Below are 22221 nucleotides of genomic sequence, written 5' to 3'. Positions count from 1 at the left end.
ACAGACATCAGAACACTGCAGATCCACAAACCAGTTAGTCAACATTTTAATGGAATGGGCCATTCTGTCAACGACCTCAAGGTATGTGTGTTAGTGAAAAGACATTATCGCTCCTCTGTTGAAAGAGAATCGGACGAATTGACATTTATATTCAAATTCGGAACATTAACACATGGTTTGAATCGGGATGGGAACTTCCTTGGTCACTATAGGGGCCTGTCTGCATACTTAACTCAATCTAATTCTTGATCTTCCCCCCCACCCCTCCACTCTCTTTGATTTGCTCACCTTGATTATCTTTTTCTGATTTGTGCTCCTTGCTTACTGTTTTTGGTTCTCTGTGTCTTAAATATTGAGCCTGTTCTGGTCTGGCTATGGTCTGAAGAAGTGGGTCTGTCCCACGAAAGCTCACCTAATAAACTATTTTGCTAGTCTTTAAAGTGCTACTTGACTGCTTTTTGTTTTGATAGCGTATAGACTAGCACAGCTTCCTCTCTGTTACTATTCAAGTATGATAAATGTGTTTAACAACTCTGGGAGTAATTTTAATCCACTCACCTTGAAGATAACATCCCATCTCCTAAACCAAAGGATTTTTGGATTTTGAATAGAACAATGTGACTGAATCTATTGCTCTACCAAAGAACGAACAGGAAACATTTTCATCTGGTAATTCATTTGCAATTCCCAGCAGTGCAATACATATATTAGATGCGTGTTCTGATTTTCTCTCAATTATTTTTGTTTTGGCACAATCTGACCCTCTCTCAAAACTACATCAGGTTCAACAAATAGCCATCTAATTATCAGATTTTCAGAAGGCCTCATGAGGCAACACGTACACTGGAAGTTCTGTTTAGAGGGTATTCAAATAGTTGGTGAAACAGGACTTTGGCTGCTGGCCATATTCTTTATTCCCTTTCAATAAATGCAAAATAGTGCTAGTTCTTGGACTTCTCAAAATCAAGTGCTCATTTATTTATATTTGCAATATATTTATATTTTGACAGTAATTAAAGTTCTTAATTTTCCTTTTTCTATAAGAGCCATTTCTGCAACTTGCCAGGCCTGTAAATGTGGTGTAAAAATTCCATTTGAAAATAGTGGATTATAATTACACTAATTAGATGAGGCTGGGTAAAAATGTCAAGTGCCTAATTTCTACTGAAAGTCAATAAAAGAACATCTTTCTGCAAATGCAGGAGATAGATTTCCAATTACAGAGGCTATCCAGTCGTTCTTCTTTGGAACAGTTTGCTATTGAAGACCGAGGACATGGACAAGATGCTTCGGGGAGCGTGTCCAACCACATGGTCACTTGACTCCTGCCCTTCCTGGTTTATTAAATCTAGCCAGGAAGAGATCACTGGTTGGGTCCACAGGATTATTAATCTTTCTTTTAGATCTGGTATAGTTTCAGCTGTCTTGAAAGACGCAGTGATAAAACTGCTACTTAAAAAGCCTTTTCTGGACTCACATGACTGGAATATCTATTGCTCAGTTTCAAATATTCCATTCTTGGGCAAGGTGCTTGAGCAAGAGGTGGCATTGCAACTTCAGGCATCCTTGGAAGAAACAGACTATTTAGATCCATTTCAGTCTGTTTTTATGCTGGCTTTTGAAACTGAAATTGCTTTGGTCACCCTGGTGGATGACATACACTGGCAGAGAAAGAGAGTACGTCACTGTTAATTCTCATGGACCTCTCAACAGCTTTTGATACCATTGTACTTGGTATCCTTCTGGAACACCTGGGGGAGTTGGGTATTAGAGGCACTCTTTTGCAGCGGTTCTGGTCTTACCTGTTGGGATATTTTCAGAAGGTGGAACTATGGGGCTGTTATTCAACCCCATGGCAATTTTGCTATCAGGTCCCACAAGGTTCCGTATTGTCTCCTATGCTGTTTAACATCTACATAAAGCTGCTGGGAGCAGTTGTAAGACATTTTGGTGGACTGTGCCACCAATATGCAGATCATACCCACATTTATTTCCCTGTGACACCAGAATCAGGTAGGGCAGTAACTGATCTAAACCCATGCCTGGAGGCAGTGATGAAGTCTAATAAGCTGAAGTTAAATCCAGATAAGACTGAGGTCCTGTGGATCAGGAGACCATGGCTGTGTCTACACGTGCCCCAAACTTCGAAATGGCCATGCAAATGGCCATTTCGAAGTTTACTAATGAAGCGCTGAAATGCATATTCAGTGCTTCATTAGCATGCGGGCGGCAGCGGCGCTTCGAAATTGACGAGCCTTGCCGCCGCGTGGCGCGTCCAGACAGGGCTCCTTTTCGAAAGGACGCCGGAATAAGGGGACTTCGAAGTAGGCGGGGCCCTTTCGAAAAGGAGCCCTGTCTGGACGCGCCGCGCGGCGGCAAGGCTCGTCAATTTCGAAGCGCCGCTGCCGCCCGCGTGCTAATGAAGCGCTGAATATGCATTTCAGCGCTTCATTAGTAAACTTCGAAATGGCCATTTGCATGGCCATTTCGAAGTTTGGGGCACGTGTAGACACAGCCCATGTGTTCAAGAATGTGCCATGGTACCTGTTTTAGATGGGTATCAGAGAGGTACTTGTGTTAGTCTGTATCTTCAACATCAACAAGAAGTCCTGTGGCACCTTATAGACTAACATTTTGGAGCATAAGTTTTCCTGGGCAAAGATGTGTGGGCATCTGATGAAATGGGTCTTTGCCCAGGAAAACTTATGCTCCAAAATATGTTAGTCTATAAGGTGCCCCAGGACTTCTTGTTGTTTTAGACGAGGTTACTCTTCCCCTTAAAGACCAGGTATTACGCGGTTTGGGGGGAGTCCTAGACACTTCAACATTTGAATATCAAATTTCTTCAAGGGCTAGGAGTGCTTTTGAGCAGCTTCATCTGCTCCACCAGCTGCAACCCTTCCTGAGCAAGTATGACGTGGGCGGTAATCCATGTTCTTGTCGCATCTCGAGTGGATTATTGTAATTTTCTCTGTATAGCACTGCCTTTATAGAGTCTTCGGAAACTTCAAATAGTCCAGACTGTGGCTGCCTGAGTTTTAACTAACACTCTATGCAGTGCATATTATGCCAGTGCTCTGGCAGCTGCAGTGGTTTCCAGTATGTTTTTGGGCACAGTTTAAAGTATTGGTTATGACTTATAGGCCGCGTCTACACGTGCACGCTACTTCGAAGTAGCGGCGCCAACTTCGAAATAGCGCCCATCACGGCTACATGTGTTGGGCGCTATTTCGAAGTTGAAATCGACGTTAGGTGGTGAGACGTTGGAGTCGCTAACCCCATGAGGGGATGGGAATAGTGCCCTACTTCGAAGTTGAACGTCGAAGTAGGGCACGTGTAGACGATCTGCGTCCTGCAACATTGAAATAGTGGGGTCCGCCATGGCGGCCATCAGCTGAGGGGTTGAGAGACGCTCTCTCTTCAGCCCCTGCGGGGCTCTGTGGTCATCGTGTGCAGCAGCCCTTAGCCCAGGGCTTCTGGCTGCTGCTGCGGCAGCTGGGGATCCATAATGCATGCACAGGGTCTGCAACCAGTTGTTGGCTCTGTGGATCTTGTGGTGTTTAGTGCAACTGTGTCTGGGAGGGGCCCTTTAAGGGAGCGGCTTGCTGTTGAGTCCGCCCTGTGACCCTGTCTGCAGCTGTTCCTGGCACCCTTATTTCAATGTGTGCTACTTTGGCGTGTAGACATTCCCTCGCAGCGCTTATTTCGCTGTGGTGCTGCCCAACGTCGAAGCTGAACGTCGACGTTGCCAGCCCTGGAGGACGTGTAGACGTTATTCATCGAAATACACTATTTCGATGTCGCTACATCGAAATAAGCTATTTCAATGTAGCGTGCACGTGTAGACATAGCCATAAAGCCCTAAATGGGTACAGTCCACAGTATTTGAAGGACTCTTCCCCCTATGAAGCTGCTGGGGACTGAGGTCAGCTGGGGAGGCTCTGCTCACTGTTTCCCCATTTAGGGAGATTAACATCAACATGGAGCAGGGCCTTCTCAGCTTTGCTCCCAGGCTCTGGATTTCTCTTCCTCAGGATAGTCACATACTGACACCATTAACATGGTTTCAATGCCTGCTTAAAGCCACCCTTTTCACTCGTGTTTTTATTGGTGTTTGAGTTTGTGCGTGATCCTTCGTTTGAGATGTTTCATTAGGTTTTATGTCTTTTTGACATTTTGTATTTTAAATCTCTCTATTTTTAGATGTTTTGTAAGCCACCTCAAATATTTTAAATAAAATAAATAAAAATCCTGCAACAGCCATATGCCATAATGGCAGGGGAGTGTACTTGCGTTACATGGGGGGGAGGGGGGGTGCAACCGTTCCCTATGCAACCAAACCACTAGCCAGAGCTTACCCCCAAAACAGTGCTTGAACTGGAGATGAAAGAAGTGATGTCTGCGCCAACTCAACCACGCACAGTGAAAAGTGATGGGATAACTAACTGTGGCTTGTTCTGAGTGCTGCCTGTCCAGCCTACAGCAGAGAGTGACCACTTCTTGGAGGTGGTTGCTCAGGTGCATTCCAGTGTATGCACATGCATGATCACCCAAAGGCTTTTTCCTAGAGATACCCGTCAGGTCCACCATAGCACCCTCTCTGCATCACATATCTCGCCTTGCCAAGGTGGGGGTGAGTACATAGTGTCCTCCCTCTACTCTGCTGGTAGACTATAGAGCCCACCAGGACCTTCATCACAGGGTCGCTCAAAATCTTCACTTCCAGGCTGAAGAAGTGGTGGAGAAATCTGGCCCTACTGAGGACATCCACTCCCTGGAGGGCCCTGCTTGATTTGTCCTTCCAATTAAATCCATACAAACCACAATGAAGGTGCTGTGCCAGACCCCTACTTCAATCGCACCTACAGCCCACAAGATGAAGTGGCTCTGCTGTGTGGTGCAGCAGGGTTACAAACATCTTCTCACACACACCCTCCCTGGATATCTCATGGTGGCTGTGGTCAATGATAGGGAGCAGCTCTGGCTCATGCCCATGAACAAGGAGGCAAAGGTGCTAAACTTTTCAGATGGAAAATATACTCCACTGGAGGTCTGTATGTTCCGACCAGCCGGCACTCCTCAGCTGCTATGGCTCTAATCCCCGGAAGGCGATCTCCAAATTTCCAGAGCTCCTGCCCATACAAGCAAGACAAGTTTGCAGGAGTGGTGCAGGAGGTGCACGCAATCTCTAAAACGGCACTCCAGCCGGCCCTGGATTCTGCAGACTCCGCTGCCTGTACTAGGGCCACACAGATTTGCCTTCTGGCCTTCCAGCTGAGGCACAACACACAATTTAAGACCTGCCTTTTGAGGGTTTGGACCTTTATTGCTAAACCAAAGTCCTGCCTATATACCATTAAAGGGTCACCCTGAAATCCCTGCGAAGCCACACACCTACCCCCACAGTGGAGGCACTTTAGGTGCTAACAGCCCACATACTCTTTCTTTGGCCCTCCCAGACGATAGCAGGGATACCATAAGTGTCAGTGTAAAAATGAGGGAGCTTCCCAGCTCCTGTTCTGAGCAGCACCAGGGTGACTCCAAGCCACTCCCTGGGCCTAAGCATCAGTTTTGAGGATGCTCCTGAGGGCAGAGTACTGGACACTATCCCAGATCGTTCTACCCCTCCCCCGCCCCAGGAACCGACTGTCCCACTTCTGGGTGCCTGGACTCAGATCACCCTCACACTGTTGAATCCTGAACACCCTAGGAGCAGGTTACTCTATCCATTTCTGCTCCCTCACATACCACCAACCCCATTCTCTATCCCTTTTTAGGGACCCTTCTCTCACACAACTCCTTTGGCGGTGCGCTTGCTTCTTGCTTGAGGTGTAATATAGACAGTCCATTAGGAATTCAGGGGCAGGGGGTTTATTCCTGGTACTTCCTCATTCTCAAAGTCAAGGCAGGGGTTGCACTGCATTCTGTACCTCAAAAACCTAAACTTCATACACAAGTTTGGTTTTCAGAGGGTCGCTGTGGCCTCCATTATCCCTTCCCTGGATCCAGGGGACTGGTATGCTACCCTCAGTTTCAAGGATGCATGTCTCCACATTTCCTTTATCCAAGCCCACAGACATTTCCTCCAATGTGCAGTGGCAAACAGACATACCAGGTATGGTTTTACCCTTTGGTCTGGCCATGGCTTTTTGAGTCTTCATAAAATGCATGGCAGTGGTGATGGCATTTCTTCAACAGAATTGGGTGCAAGGCTTTCCATATTTACACAACTGTTAATCCAAGGGCCAGTGAGCATGTCTTCCAGCATGCAAATTTGGACAAGACTATGGTTTTCCCAGCTCGGTCTCATCTTCAGTGTGTCAAAATCTGCTCTCACACAAAGAAACTCACTGGGGCCTTCCTGATTCTATTCAGGCAACAGTGTCCTTAACCGAGTTCTGATGTGGCACTTAGCAGAGTTGTGCTGTGCTAATGACTTGAAGTCTACTTCCTCCTCTTCACAAACTGCTGGTAACTCACATACTGGAATCCACATATGAGCAACCTCTGTTATTCTTCAAGATGTGTTGCTGATATCAAGTCCAGACCTGCCCACTTCCCCTTTGGCAGGGGCTCAGAGGGGGCCTTTGTGAGGCTCTTGATTACATGATTGAGGTCCCAAAGTAGTTTGGGATCTCTTATATCAGGGAATGCATTTTGCATTCCCATCAAGAATTGCTTTGTAGTATGATGAGCAAAGACTGATGAGCCTTCAACTGTGTCATGAAAGGCCACAATAGGAGCCAAGTGAATCCTAAGGAAACTGAGTGGCAAACCAGAATGTGAGGGTTAGGAGATATTCCATGATGATTGAGATAGGTGTTGCTGGAGGTGGTGTTAGGTGCCTCTGATACCATGTTGAAAATCTTTTCCTTTTGCACAGGTAAGTTTTCCTAGTCATAACACAGCAACTGAATTGATGACTTCCAATACCCACTGATCGGTGGTTATCCCAGCACGTTGTTGGAAGAATGGACGCAAGCAATGGCCAAAAGATGGTCTCATCTCTGCGGGTGGGGAGAGGTTTGTCAGACCCTCAACCAAATTTTCAAAACTGTCATTTCAATGTGATTAGTCGAACCCTTAGACTGTTGGGGTCTGTGTACATTAGGTCTGTTTCTAGATCTTTGGTCAGGTGGGTAGTAGTGTACTGTAGGTATCCCTGGGTTTCTGGTATGGAATGTAATATTTGCATCTGTTGGGAGGGGTATCCCCAGTGTCCTAAGTGTGGCCCAACAGTCCTTTATTGTGTGGAGGACCTCATCTGTTCTGGTGATGAAGAGGGACACTTTGTGAAAGGGAAGGTCCTACACCTTCATTTGGAGCTGCCTGGTGACCCTGGATGCTTGAAGCCACGCAGCTGCATGCATTACTAACGCTACCACTGTAATACAGGTTGCCGTGTCTGCCACATCCATTGCTGCCTGGAGGGCTGTGTGCAAGATCGCTTGGCCCTCTTGGATAATGGCCTGAAGCTGTGGTAACTTTTGCTCTGGCAAATGGTCCATGAGCTCTTGGAGATTGGAATATGTGGTATGATCATAATGGGCCCACAGAGCAGAAAAACTGGCTACTCTTAATTGCAAAGTGGCAGACAAATTGATTTTTCACCCAAGTAAGTCCAGGCACTTGTGGTCTTTTGCTTGAGAAATAGAACTGGCCTGTGGTAGTTTGGAGCAGTGAAGGACTGCATCAACCACAAGGGAATTCGGTTGACGGTGGGAGAAGAGGAAGTCCATATCTTTTGCTGGGATGAAATACTTCCTATCCACTCATTGGTCTTAGGAGGAATGGCGTCTACCATATCATATCTTCTGGTTCCCAGATGGTCTCATCCATAAAAAGGGGTATTCTGCTGGTGAACAGTTGAGGGATCTTCAAAAGCTTATGTTGTTTTTCCTAGACTTCTTGGAAATCAGTCTCCTGGGCTGTGGCAACTCTCTTAAAGAGATCTTGGAATTGCTTCAGAGTGTCAGCTAAGGTTGAGGTATCTGGCAATGACGATGAGTTATGTTGTCAGTCTGATTGCTCTGGGTCCTAGTCCTCTATTGGCTGCTCATCCTCCCCCACTTCAAATGCAGCAGGTGGGGTTTGAGGTGGTGGGGACATAATGGCTCTTCTTATAGGGGTAGATGAAGTGGATGCCTGGTGTTTGTATGAGACCCATGGGTCCTGCAGTGGCCACTGCATAGGATGGGGGTGGAGTGTATGGCCATGGTTGTCTGTATCATTGTTGCATGAGGGAATGATGTTCAGGTCTGGCATGTATACACGCCAGTGTGGACAGTCTTGTGTGGGCAATGACTGCTGGGACAAGAACCTGCTGTCTTGTCCTCCCATATCTGTATCATTATGGGAAAACAGTGGTGTGGGAGATAAAGGTGGATTTTCATGCCTGGTAGGGGGTGAGCACTCGGTATGGATGATTGGGGATTGCAGCAGCAAATGGAACTCAATAGCCTTCTGTTGTAGGAATTGGATTGGTGCAGAGGATTGTTTTGGTGTATTTTGCTTTGACACCAAATTATTATTAGCACTCGGTTTTGACTATGACTTTCATGTCAGTGCTGTGGTCTGCAGAGGCGCCGGTGCTGACAGAGGTGGCACGTCAATGTGGGCTGGTCTTGGTGCCAACTCTTTCACTGGCATCATCAGCACTGTAGCAGAGTGTTAATACCATGGCTCTGACTCTGCCAGTTTGCATGCTGTTGGTACCCAGGCCATGGCAGTGCTCGAGGTGCTTGGTTTAGCACTGGAGCTAACTCTGGAAGATGGCGGACAATGATTTTGCCGGGGAGGCGCTCTTGTGAGAGTCTAGTGTGGCACGGAGGAGGATTGTTTCTCCACAGAGGAGAAATTCTGAGCTTTGTCTCTGGCCCAATTTTTGTGGTGGCTGGAAGGGTCCTTCTCAGAGGCAGGAGGGATTTTTTCTAGTAAAATCATCTTCAGGCACAGCTCTCTGTCTCTCCTTGCTCTGGCCTTCAAGTTACTGCAATGAAAGCATTTCTGAGGTATATGGCGCTCTCCTAGACATCTGATGCAGGAAGAACATCAGCCAGAGAAACGTATAGTGTCTTTTCAGGTGTCAAATCTCATTCCACTGCCAAAGATGGTAGAGAAGGAACTGAGGGAGCCACACTGCATGTGTAGTGAGCAGGCACCACCACGAGGCACTGACTGCGTGCATGGTAGGGCATTGCTAATGAAAAGCCTCTGATCACCAGTGTGAGGATGCAGACACTCAGAGTGGAGCACCCCCAAGGGAACATCCCTCGAAGAAGAACCCATAGCCCTTGGGCCAAACCCAGCCAGCAAGGTTCAGGGTTCACCCCTGCCCTCCCCTTCCCTCCGAGGCACAATCCAGCACTGGTGCTCCAGCCACACCAGGGGCCTTCTGGCTGGAGCACCAGCACCATATCTGCTACAACTAGAGAGGGGGAGCCACAAGCCTCATAGTCCGATCCAGGCAAGCCATGAACATGGCAAGCCCGTGGGCTCTGTCTGGCAGCGGGAAAGCAGCATTGTATACCACAGAGAAGCACCCTGTGCAGGCGCTGCCCCCGTTGCGCCCATTGGCTGAATTGCAGCCAATGGGAGAGGCCAGGGGCCATGCTGGCAGGGAGGGGGATCGCTTCCCTGATGTATGCAGAGCTACGCAGTGTGAACATGTCCCCCACCAAGAGCTGTGGCAGGTAGGTGCTTACACCCACCCTCTGATCCTGCACCCACTTCCAGACCCTGCAACCTCCCTCGCTTCTAAATGCCCCAGCCTGCTCCTGAACTCTGCCTCCCAGACTTAACACCCTAACTCCCATCCTGCACCCTACACCTCATTCCTCCACCCTATGTCCTGCCCTTCCCATCCCCACTGCAGTCTACTCCCCAGCAGCACCCTCCTATGCACTGAAGCCCTCATTTTTGTCCCACCCAGAGCCTGGGGGGGCCCGCACAAGATCTAATAGCCTCAGTCCCCCTAGTCTCTGGATTGAGTTTAAGAGTGGTGAGTTGTATGTCTGCTTCTCAGTTTGTTTAGTTATTTTGCTTCTGTGGGTCAGTGGATCCAAAAAGGTTCCCTGCCCTACTCATTGGCAGCACACAGCTGCCTAGGGCACCACTAAACATGGGGCATGCTGCCCTAAGTAGCTGTATATTCTGCATATACCTAAGTGATGCCCTTGGGGAGGAGAGAAGTTTGCAGCTAGTCACTAGTCATGCATATATGGTGCTTACAACTGACTAAAACATTTTCCACTGTGTAGTGAGTGATGCTAAATTTAAACCTGAGCCTCAGGACAGAGATCCAATATACCATCCACCATTTTCTTAAAACTACCTGAAAACGAACACATTTAATGACATTGTACAGAATTATTAAATTTTGTGTTCTAAGAATAACTAAAAAACCAAGGCCATAAATGTCTATTATATACTTGCCTCAAATCTTTGAAATGTTGACATACGAAATTCTCCTTTAATCCCCGAAAGCAGTAATGAAGAAGAATAATTTTGAATGAAAACACCAAACAAGGTTTCTTACATATCAGACAAACCTTTGTCTAAGAGATGCATATATATTGTGCTATGTATCACTCTTCTTTCTGTTATTGTGGATACTTTTCTTGTCATGAGCAATCTCAGAGTAGTTTGTCCCTCGCACACCCTCTAAATAACTCACTTACTGGTCCCCTGCATTTTCCTAGTAAGATTCTTATCCTCTTTCCTATGACTGTATATTTCTTTCTCAAATAAGAAATACTAACTGCAGATACGAAGCTGAAGCCTCAAATCTTTGCTCTCGGGAAAGATGGAGTTCAATTCACTAAGGCCACTGGAAATCTATATCATGGATTTAATTGTGCTGCCGAGAAATTTTCTGACCTCCATTGTTTATCTGTAGTAAAAGCCTTGACAATAGTAAGAAATTAGATGTGGTTGGGTGTTGGGATAAGAAAAGCTCATCAAAAGGTATTTGTTTTAACTTCACTGGATTTCTGGTGATAGCCCCAGTTGCACTGCAATTTTTCTGCATATTCTCAAGCTGCCTCCTGCCAAACTTTTCCAATGATTTTCACATGAAAATTGGGACTACAATTCTGCAACATCTTTTAACATTTCAAAATTGATTCCATAGGCCAAAGGCTGACTAAGTGCTGACTGTTGATTTCTTCCCCATTATCATCTGGTATTTCAGCATTGTTTTCATACTGACCTGCAGTCTGCTGCTGTGGAATCTGAGTCTGATGTGGCAGGTTCCTAAAAATAAAAATTTAACATCTTTAAAACACCTGTATATTACATATGGTACACATCTATGATTACTGTCATGGTATTTAAACTGAACACTCATTGTTCAAATATGGCTCAGTACCGAACCAAATGTGGCTGTTTTGTCATTCCCTAAATACACCCCAACTTTTTAAATTAAAATGAAAAACTAATTCAAAAATTTAAAAATATGTAATGACTCATGTCAAGATAGTCTTTTTTCATCTATTTCACCTTTAAATGCAGGTGGAAATAAGGGGGTAAGCCTGGTTTGCTGTTCTGGCAAGAGCCAGCTGGGGTATGCTGCTGAAAGCGGATGTAAGGTTCTGCAGGAACACCTGGGGTGTACTGAGACAAACCGAGCATGCTCAGGAGCTCTCCTGAAGACAGCCTTTTGGCAACAACAGGTAACCTGGATTCAGGAGCCTCTCACCCAACTCCCGCTCACAGCCCTGATCCCCCCTCCCCGCCAGCACTCCCTGCCCTGACTGACTCCCCACCCCCCTCCTCTCTCCAACCTCTTGTCCTGAGCCCCTTGCACTCCCCCCCACACTCACATTTTTTTTTACAGGTTCTGTCATATCGCAGCTTTCCCTCCCCTGCCCTGAGCCCCAAACCCATCTCCTGGGGTGGGAGGAGGGATGTGATAGGACAGCAACTAAGAAATTTGTTCCATTCACCCGTTTTTTACTGTTCATTTTAACAACCATCCAACCTTTCCACTCATTGGGGGTTGTATATATTCTCTTTTTATCTGATTGGTCAAAAAATCTTTCCATCATAAAATGATGATGAACTCTGTGACCCCTAAAAGTAAAAATGGAAAAGAGCAAGAGAAATGACGAGCACTGAAGTGTTCAAAAAGAGTGGACAGACTTGTATGCAGTTGTGCATGTGTCTGAATCCCCACACTGTCTCATTTGTAGTGAGAGACTGTCCTCAAACAAAAAAATCAAATGTAGAATGTCATTTCATGACAAAACAAAGTATTTGCTACAAAACATCTTAAGGGTGATCTGCAAAAATAAAGCCTGTGAGGAGCTGCAAGGAAAATGAACACCGGACAAAAAAGCCTGCTGGCACAATCATAAAAATGGTGGGAGCTTGAACTCCACAAGTTCTGTGGGCTCATACAACCTTATATGAAAGGGGAAGCCTTTCACTTATGGGTATTACATGGAATGACTCATGCAAATAGGCATTCTTATACTGGCTCTTTGCTGACCACTTGTTCTGAATTTTAGTGTAGTCTGGCTCTTTGGTTTGAAAAGGTTGCTGATCCCTGCTTAAAGAGCTCTCTCAGTCTTACTGCTTCTACTCTCCAACAGACCCAGGCAATAGCACCATGGGAAGCCTATGATATGCCAACATCTTTGTGAAGAGAAACTTGCCTTTCCCAGCCTTGTTGCCTCAGCGTACTAGGATATAAACCCAATCATCCAAACTCCATTTTCAGACTACTGCCTCACATCACTGGTCATTCTACAGACCCATTTCTCTCCTAGAGCCCAACTCTCCACCTTGATTCAGTGCAGATGTGTCCAGAACACTACATGAGCATCAGAGATAGAGCCAGATTAATTTCTGACTGAGTTTTGAAAAATGGAAACGATCATTTCTGGTTTTCAGTGATGTTTTGGCTGTAGTCTGGGAGGGAGGCTCACAGCAATGGATGTAGCTGATCGATCTGCACAGTTCTGTTGGTTAATCTTAATGAAATAAGATTTCATTTCTGCCTTAAATGAAAAATTACAACGCAACTTTGACTATGGAATTGTTACTGATGCCCACATAATGAATACGCTTAAAGAAATATTGGATTCCATGGCTAAATTGGCGTTAAATACCCATATTGATACTTACTGCTGTGTTTGCATTAGTGGCATGCTAGTATTACCATAGCTGTCTGTGTGAAGCGGTGGCACAATCTCACCAGTTACTGGGTGAAACACAGGAAGTGTTGAAAGAGGCCATGCTATCTCTCTATTTTTGGACATCTCACGAAGCTCTTTGGTGGATTTCTGTATAGCACTGTGGTGGACCAACTGGATGCTATTTTAAAAAGAAATACATTTTTCTTAAAGAGGGTTCTATGAATACGGTTTTATAAAACTGCTGAAAATTTGTTTTTTCTTTGAAATACAGGATTTTGATGCATACACCAGACTATCTCAGTATAACAATTATAGCAGAGCTTGAGTATAAAACAAGTGTTTAAATTATTTAATTCTGAAAGCATGAATTGTTCTATCAGTTTAGGCTATGAGCAGAAGTATTTTTCTAAAATATCTTAGACTATGCAACCTAACACTAACATCCCATTTCTTTCCTGTTGTAAAAATAAAACTTTTACTAATTTTTATGTTGTTGCTTCTTGTGGTGGATTCATACATGCTCAAAGAAACTTCAATTTATGGCAGAGTATTATGCCGACATGGTGTACCTTTTGTGAAAGTTCTTTCACCTGGCCAAAATATACAGGGCTTGTAAAAATGTAGACTGGGAGTCACATATGCTTGAACATAAATTGCATATTAATATTATGCTACATGATTTTATAGTAAATTGATCTTTATTAATTTCAACCACTTTTTATTCTCAGGTGGTATCCTTTCCATACCCCTATGTTTTTATAGCAGCTTTCACATATATGAATTAGAGACTATGAATTAAGGAGAGTGAGAGAAGGGCATGACACATGTATGAAGCATGAGAAGCTACTGCGAAATGAAAATTAAATGAGAAAGAAAAATAACAGGAAAGAAGACACTTACTCTGGTGTTTGCATGTTTCGCTTTTCCCTAAAAACAAAACAAAATTTATGAATTAAATAATAGCATTGATAGTTGGAACATTAAATCTATCTGCTGATGGAAACAGTATATGATGTGGAAATGCTGACACATCACCAAATTAAGTTGGTAGCATTTGCCACTGGATCAATGATAATGACTGGATGAGCGCACACATAGAGCTGTTGATACTGATGACAGACACCCACATCCAGATGAATGAAAATGCAAGTTAAGGAAAAAGCTTCTGGCTAAAATAAATTCTATGACAAAATGAAATTGGGATATGTGTAAGAGATGGAAGAAACTACGTTACTTGCTGCTTTCATTTCACAAATTTGACTTTTATAACCCTAACTTCACTTTAGGTCCTTGGTAATATTTATTTTACTGGTGTTAAAGTCTTTAAAATTAATGTTCAGTGAATATTTTAGTCAAATTAAATAATTGTCCTAAGCAGGTGTCTCCTTTATTTATTTATTTTTGTGTATAAACAATTTAACCATTTTGAATTGAAATACAGTCCCTAAATCCATCCTATTAATTTTAATGCATGTTTAGATGGAAAACAATACAACGTATTAAATATTTGTTGGTCTGCTTAGAAGTATTTTTTGAACAGAACAACATTTCTACTGAATGCTTTCATGAGTATTACAACCTCAGAAAAATATACAACTACTAATTAATGTCTTAAAGTACTCACACGCCTTCCCGTCGGCAGCACATGATATAAGCAAGTATTAGAAAAAGCACCAGGGCTACTGCCGAGGGCACTGCCAGTGTAATTAGGAAATCCGAGTAATAGTCTCTGCTTTTCAATGTATCAGATGGTGGTTTGTATTCTCCACCATCAGGTAATATTCCCTCTCCACGGATCACTTCGTGATAGGTGGAAACTTGTTTTGTTTTATCAACCTGGCACACAAAAAGAATTACAGAACCAATTAACGTGTATGGAAAATTAAAATAATTTTAACTGGTCATAACGCAGTAAAAGCAACACTAGAGAGCACAGTCTTTCAAACTATGAAACCTTCTGACTATTTTTCTGAAGACTTCTTCATGGAAGGTATTCCCTTGTCTTAATTCACTTTACAATCCAAACCATAGAAAATGCTCATTGATCTCTGGTGTGACTATCCCAAAATGGTAACAGTTTGTTATGTGAACTGAACTGAGATAATCGGTTAATCTGATTTAAGCCACTTAATAACTACCAAATAACAGCAGACAGTGCTGTCCTTTGCGCTGAGCATAAGGTTGCGCTAACACCCTCCTTATCCCTGCTCTGCCCACTCTCCACCTCCCTTCCACCAAGCTCCTGCTCCAGCCCATCCCAGCTTCCTCCCCCTCCACCAAGCAATGTCAAGAGCTGGTGGGGCAGAGAAGAGTGGGATGAGCAGAGACCAGGTTGCTCAATGCTACTAGCACCAGACCCTCTGCTGTCCCTCCAGACTGCCCTGAACCCTGCATGCCCCTGAAGCGCAGGGCCCAAGGCGATTCTGAGAGCAGGTCAATAAAAAACAATAAAGTCTCTGAAAAATTATCAAAGCCAGAAAGCCAATAAAATAACCATTTTTGGTTGCTTTCAGTCTGAACAAGCTTTTGTACTTTAAAATAGGGCTAAGGAAATATTTTATCCAAAACTTTTTTTTTTTTTTGGGTGACACTAAAACATTCAAAAACATTTTGGAACTGCCAATGAACCAAAGAAACTCATCATTCCCCCTTCTCTTCTGGCAACAAAGCAGAAAGGATGTACAGATTCCATTTTTAGTTTCCTAAGATATCCAGGTCCTCAGTATGATGAGGTAATATTTAACCATGCATCCGTTCAATTATTCATCCCACTTACACTCCAAACGTGTACTGTACCTCACTAGAAAGTAGAAAAAAGAAGCAATGTAGAACTTCAAAAATCTAACTGGATGGGGTTAATATAATAACTTATTATATAAAAGTAAAGCTCAATTTGTACTAACTTCGCAGTAAGGGATTCTGAATTTAATTATAAGCTCTGACTATGCTTGTATCTATTCAAGCTCAACATAAAATAAGTTGATCCCATAAAAAAACACAGACAAGCTAACAGACCTCAGAACATAATTAATACATGAGGTGAATGCTTCATTAAGGCTACATCTACACTAGCACAAATCTCTGAAATGGCCATTCAAACAGCCATTTTGAAGACTACTAATGCATATTCAGCACCTCATTAGCATGCTGCTGGGGAATAAGGGTATATCGAAGTTCCTGGGGTCCTTTCAAAAAGGACCGCTGTCTGGACAAGCCACGCAGGAGCGAAACGCAGCAATTTCAAAGAGTCATGGCCAGCGGCATGCTAATGAGGTGCTGAATATGCATTTCACCACCTCATTAGTAATTTGCATGGCCATGTTGAAGATTTGTGCTCGTGTAGACACGGCCTAAGTGATTTAAATCTAGGTAACAACAGGTTCATTCATTTCATTAGATGAAATACAGCCTTGATTATCACTTATTGGATGATTTAGAAGACCAGTATAAAAGTCACAAATTCAAACTTTTTTAAAAAGACAAATTACAACACATTCAATAAAATATTTCAGTGTCTGAATAGTTGTACAAATGAAAACAGTAAATTAAAATTTGTTGATCATTAATCTCCAAATAATCTTGGACATGACGAAAAGTTAAGTACTTCTCAAGTCTTATTCTAAATATTGCATCATGGGAAGGCTCGATGAAGAAGGTGGATGAGTAGGTGGGGTACAGGTAAATGCAATAGAGGATTGTAATAATCCTTTTGAGTATTATTTCTAGAACCTATCTGTCAGAGGTGAGGTTGCACCAGAGGTGGTTATATGGTAACAAGCAGTGGCTGAAAAGATGGTAAGTTTGGCTGCTGCAAGGTCGGGGAGAAGGGTGCTGAACCCCCAGCCAAAACTTTCAGAACAATTGTCTTGAAGTAGATGGCTTGGATTATGACATCTCTTCTAGGGTCTGATGTCATGGTGGGTGTTTTTGTCTTCAGAATCAGATCACTGGGTTTGTGGATGAGGTGCAGGGCAGAAGTGTTGGGTATAAAAGTGTCCCTGCTTTTCTTTGGTTGAGCTACGTGCATTCCTAAAGATTTTAATGTAGCACAAGAATCCTTGAGTGTATGGAGGAATGCATCAAGTAGATTCTGCAAATACTTCTTGTCCTGCAAAAGGCAGATCCTCAACTGTACTTTGTACCTCTCTCGGAAAGCTGGAAAGATAGAGACGAGAAGCATGATGCATCACAGCAGCTGTGGCTAAGGTCAGGTGGCTGTATTTGCCAAATTGAAGGATGTCTGCAGCATGGTCTTTACTATATGGGATCTCACTGCAATGATTGCCTGGTATTGCTCCCATCCATATTCTGGAAGTTTCTCAATAACGTTTTTCATTTTGTCAAATGTAGCCTATGTGTATTTTTCTGTAAGTTCAGAATTATTCTCAACGCAAAATTGGAGGAAGGGTGATGACTATGATTTTCTTCCAATGATGTCTAGGTGCTTCTAATCATTATCATATGGAATATGAACTTCTATTGTGTGTATTTGCTCCTGTGGTGTACTGCTTCAAATACTAGGAAATCAGGGAATGGATGTGTGAAAAGAAGTTCTGCTCCTTTGTCTAGGACATAGCATTTCTTGTCTGCCCACTTAAAGGGTGGTGGGACTGTGGCAGGCATTTGCCATAGGTCCTTAGCACAAGCCATAATAGCTGCAGGGTCACTTTATTTGATGGGGATGTGTGGAGATATCGGTTAACTTGTGCTGAGATGCCAGTAACTCTGCCAAGAAGATACCAAGTGAGTCTACCACCCTCTTAAAAAGTTATTGAAGATACTGATTTGAATTCCTCCCCAGTAGTCAGTTTGTGAGCCCTGTAGTTTTGTCTGGGGTGGAGGATAACATATGGGTGGGCTATGTGACCTCTTCCTCAGGTGCATCACCCACCTCGTCCAGATCCTCTTGTGGTTCCACGTGGGATGGAGCAGAAGGTGAAGGAGACTGAGTGGTGGTGTTGATTTGGGAGCAATCTGGAGATGGGCTCTGTAGTGCACTCAGGGGTCTCAATATGGCCAAGCAGGAGATATCTGTACCAGTGGTAGCATCCCTGGGTACAGTTGCCACAGTTGAGCTTGAGATGATGATGTTCAGTGAAGTTGCTTTGGGAAGGAGTGACATGGAATATGTGGTCACTTCTACCTCCACTTCATCATCTGAAGAGAATGGCAGTGCTGAACTAGACGCTTTTGTGATCAGGCTAGGTGCCAGGTACCACTGATATGGAATAATTGTGTCCCGGGTACCAAAGTTAGCACTTAACCAGCACGTTATAAGCAGCGGTGGCAGTGTGAAAGTCATATTACGGTGCTCATGGTTGTCTCCACTAGAAATTCCAAAGGTGCTTGCATTTGTGTGCCAGAAGCTGGCGACACTGCCTGGGAAGGAACTGGTGCTGACTTCTTCAGTGCTGAGCTGGAAGATAATTTCTTGACTCATGCACTGGAGCTAGGTTCTGGCAATTCTTTTGACTTTGCCACTCAAAACATCTGAGTACCACATGTTCCTGGTGCCTCTCAGTCCAAAGTGGATGGTGCCATCAATACCAGGGCTGATTTTTTTGCCTGGAGAATGTTTCTCTTTTGGGTGTTCTCTCTGAAGTTGGAAGCCTATGTTTAGTACTCTTCTTTGAAGGATGGATGATTTGTAGCCAGAGTCATTTTTTGCAGTAGAGACCTAGTCTCTGGGTCTGAGGATAGTCTAAGGGACTCTTCTGTTAAAGCCAAAGACCTGTAACTAAAGCTGCTTCTAAGGGACTTAGCTGACAGCTTGAAGTATGTGCACTTCTGTGGGATGTGCACCTCGCCGAGATAGTGGAGATACTGAAAATGACCATCACAGATAGGGACAGACAGTCTGAAAGTAATGCAGCATTTGAATCCTGGGGAACCTGGCATGTTGTTAGGCATTTGGCTCTAGTAGAGTTGCCTGGATGGTGTTAGGTTCAAAAGTAATTTTTTTTTTGTTAACAATAAAGGTAAGAAGGAGGGGGAAATGGACTAGGTTAAAAAGTAAAGGAATCTATCTGAACCTTGTCAGTGAGTGAAGTCACAGAGCTGCTCATGCTCCAACCTAAGCCCAAAGCAGGAAAGAAGGAACTGAGGAGCAGCTGATGGCACAGAGCAGTTACTCTGTTACACGAGTGAGTTACGTGTACAGCACATGCACCACCACGCAGGGTACTACTGCTGAAAGTCTCTGACTATAAGCGCAAGGCACCAACACACCTAACATAGAGCGCCCACAGGAACACTCCTTGAAGAAGAACTGCAGTTACAGTAAGCAGCTGGTTCTTCTGCAAGTAGATACAGCAGTATATTCCACTTAGATGATTCATAAGCAGTACCCACCCAAGAGGCAAGGTTCTGACTCCACCTGAACAAGAATTGCAGAACTGCCCTACCAGAACTTGCATTCGTCCAGGAAGATAAGGTAACGGAATAACAGTTCATAAATTTGTCTATGTATGACCACGTAGCAGCCTTGCAAATATCCAACATTGGGACCTCCCTGAGGAATACCACTGGCATAGTTTGGCACAGTCACCTGCTGAAATTGTCCATATGTAGTCTTCACATAGGTTGATATCCATTTAGAGAGAGTCCACAAAGAGACTACAGTAGACCCCTGACTTACACGGGGGTTTGTTGTGAAAGTCAAATTTCTGCGCAACTCGGGTGAGCCAGGACACTGATGAGGGCACCAGCCTGGGTCAGTTTCCTGGCTCCAGTGAGTGGCGGGGAGCTGGGGACCAGGCGGCAGCCTGGGTCTGGGCTCCCATCTGCTTGTGGAAGCCAGGAAACATTGCTAGTCAGCTTCCTGGCTCCCTGCCACTGTGGGAGCCAACCACAGTTTTCCACAGCTGAAAGAAGCCATGCTGGGCAGAGAGCCATGGTGGTGCAGTTTCTCCCAGCTGGAGGAAGCCAGGGAGAAAGAGAAGTTACTCACTTGTAGTAACAATGGTTCTTCGAGATGTGTCCCCGTGAGTGCTCCACAGTAGGGTGTCAGGCTTGCCCCGGCACCGCAGATCGGAAATCTTCCAGCAGTCTCCCCTGGATCGCACATGCGCCGATGCGCACCGCTCCTTCACACGCCCTCGATCATGTGAGCGATCCGGTCCCTGCCAGTTCCTTGACCAACCGCCCTGGATGCTCCTGAAAAACACCGGACAGAGATCCAAAGTGGGTAGTGGAGCACCCACGGGGACACATCTCGAAGAACCATCGTTACTACAAGTGAGTAACTTCTCTTTCTTCTTCGAGTGGTCCCCGTGGGTGCTCCAAAGTAGGTGACTACCCAGCAGTAACCCCAAGTAAGGAGGTGGGTACTCGATTCATGTGCAGCTTGCCCTTGAGAGGACCGCTGTTGACAGACAGGTATCCTCATCGAACACCTGATGCAGGGCATAATGCTTGGCGAAGGTGTCGTAGGATGACCAAGTCGCCGCTCTGCAAATGTCTTTCAACACGATTCCCTTGAAGAAGGCCGTTGATGCCGCCACCGCTCTGGTGGAGTGAGCCCCGGGCGGAGCTAGCAGAGGGGTCTTTCGGAGCTCGTAGCACAGTTTTATGCAGGACACAATGTGATTTGAAATTCTCTGGGAAGAGAGGCCTTCCCCTTTCGACCTGGGAGCGAGAGATACCAGGAGTCTGTCCGTTTTCCGGAAGGGCTTAGTTCTGTCTATGTAAAAGGCCAATGCCCTCCTCACATCTAGGAGATGCAGGCGCGCCTCCCTGCTGGAGCTGTGAGGCTTCGGGTAAAACGAGGGTAATACTACTGGTTTGTTAATATGGAACTCCGAGGAAACTTTCAGAACGAAGGCTGGGTGTAACCATAAGATCACAGCTTCCTTAGAGAATACTGTGCAGGGCGGCGTTGCCATCACTGCTGCGAGTTCGCTCACCCTGCAGGCTGACGTAATCGCAAGAAGGAAGGTTGTTTTCATGGTAAGTAGTCAGAGGGGTACCGTGGCTAATGGTTCAAAGGGTGGTCCCGATAGCGTGTGGAGTACCAAGTCCAAACTCCATGACAGTGGTAGCGGTTTTCGAGGGGGGTACAGGTTTACCATCCCCTTCAGGAACCTTGTGACAATAAGATGGGCGAATATGGTGGGCCCTTCCTCTTTGTGCCGAAAAGCTGATATAGCTGCGAGGTGGACCTTTAGCGAGGATAGAGAGAGCCCATCTCGTTTGAGGTCCAGCAGGTATTCCAGAATTACAGTTATAGGGATGTCGAGAGGAGCTAACTGCTTGGAAGAGCACCAGGCGGTAAATCGTGTCCATTTCTGTTCGTAAGTCCTCCTGGTGGAGGTCCTTTGGCTACACTCTAAGACTTGTCTTACTCCCTCCGTACACGTGCTCTCTAAGGCGCTGAGCCATGGATTAGCCATGCTTGTAGGTGGAGTCCCTGAGCCTGCGTAAATAAGTCCAGCGCTACCGGTAGGGGGAGTGGTGGATGATCCGACATGCACAGAAGCAAAGGAAACCATTGTTGTCGGTCCCAGGTTGGAACTATGAATATCATGCGAGCTCTCTCCCTTCTGGCTTTCTGCAGAACCTTGTGAATAAGTGATGTGGGGGGGAAACGTGTAGAGTAGAGGGCCCTTCCATGAGATCATGAAGGCGTCCCCCAAGGACCCCCACCCTACTCCGGCTCTGGAGCAGTACTGAGGGCATTTCTTGTTGTGTTGGGTGGCAAACAAATCGACTTGGGGAAACCCCCAGGTGCGAAATATGCATCGGAGCAGGTCGGAGCAGATCTGCCACTCGTGCATGAGTGCAAAGCACCTGCTCAGTTGATCTGCCTTCACGTTGTGGACGCCAGGCAAGTACGAGGCTTTCAACGTTATGTTGTTGGCAATGCACCAATTCCACAATCGGACTGCTTCTGCACATAGTACACGGGACCGTGCCCCTCCTTGTTGATTGATGTAAAACATGGTGGAGGTATTGTCGGTATTGATCCTGACTACTTTGCCATGCAGGCATTTCTGAAAATGTCTGCACGCATTGAACACTGCTCTGAGCTCCAGTATGTTTATGTGCAGTGTCTGTTCCGCGGGGGACCATAGCCCTTGCGTCA

General features: G+C 45.1%; 1 protein-coding gene across 4 annotated transcripts in view; it reads right to left on the bottom strand.

The window, feature by feature from the left end:
• The window catches only part of SGCE (sarcoglycan epsilon), a 62498-nt gene that overhangs the window by 2346 nt on the left and 37931 nt on the right, over nt 1-22221 (bottom strand). For all 4 annotated transcript variants that reach the window (XM_074984717.1, XM_074984719.1, XM_074984718.1 and 1 more), the window contains 4 exons: nt 14764-14975; nt 14040-14066; nt 13129-13317; nt 11210-11253 (listed from right to left, as the gene is read on the bottom strand). In XM_074984717.1, coding sequence (XP_074840818.1) covers nt 11210-11253; nt 13129-13317; nt 14040-14066; nt 14764-14975 — 472 coding nt within the window. The remainder of the gene's footprint in view (nt 1-11209; nt 11254-13128; nt 13318-14039; nt 14067-14763; nt 14976-22221) is intronic.

The sequence above is a fragment of the Carettochelys insculpta genome, chromosome 2, assembly GCF_033958435.1.
Source record: "Carettochelys insculpta isolate YL-2023 chromosome 2, ASM3395843v1, whole genome shotgun sequence".
In the NCBI taxonomy this organism is placed as follows: domain Eukaryota; kingdom Metazoa; phylum Chordata; order Testudines; family Carettochelyidae; genus Carettochelys; species Carettochelys insculpta.
The sequence above is the reverse complement of the archived record's forward strand: the minus strand, read 5'-3'. Positions and strand labels throughout refer to the sequence as shown.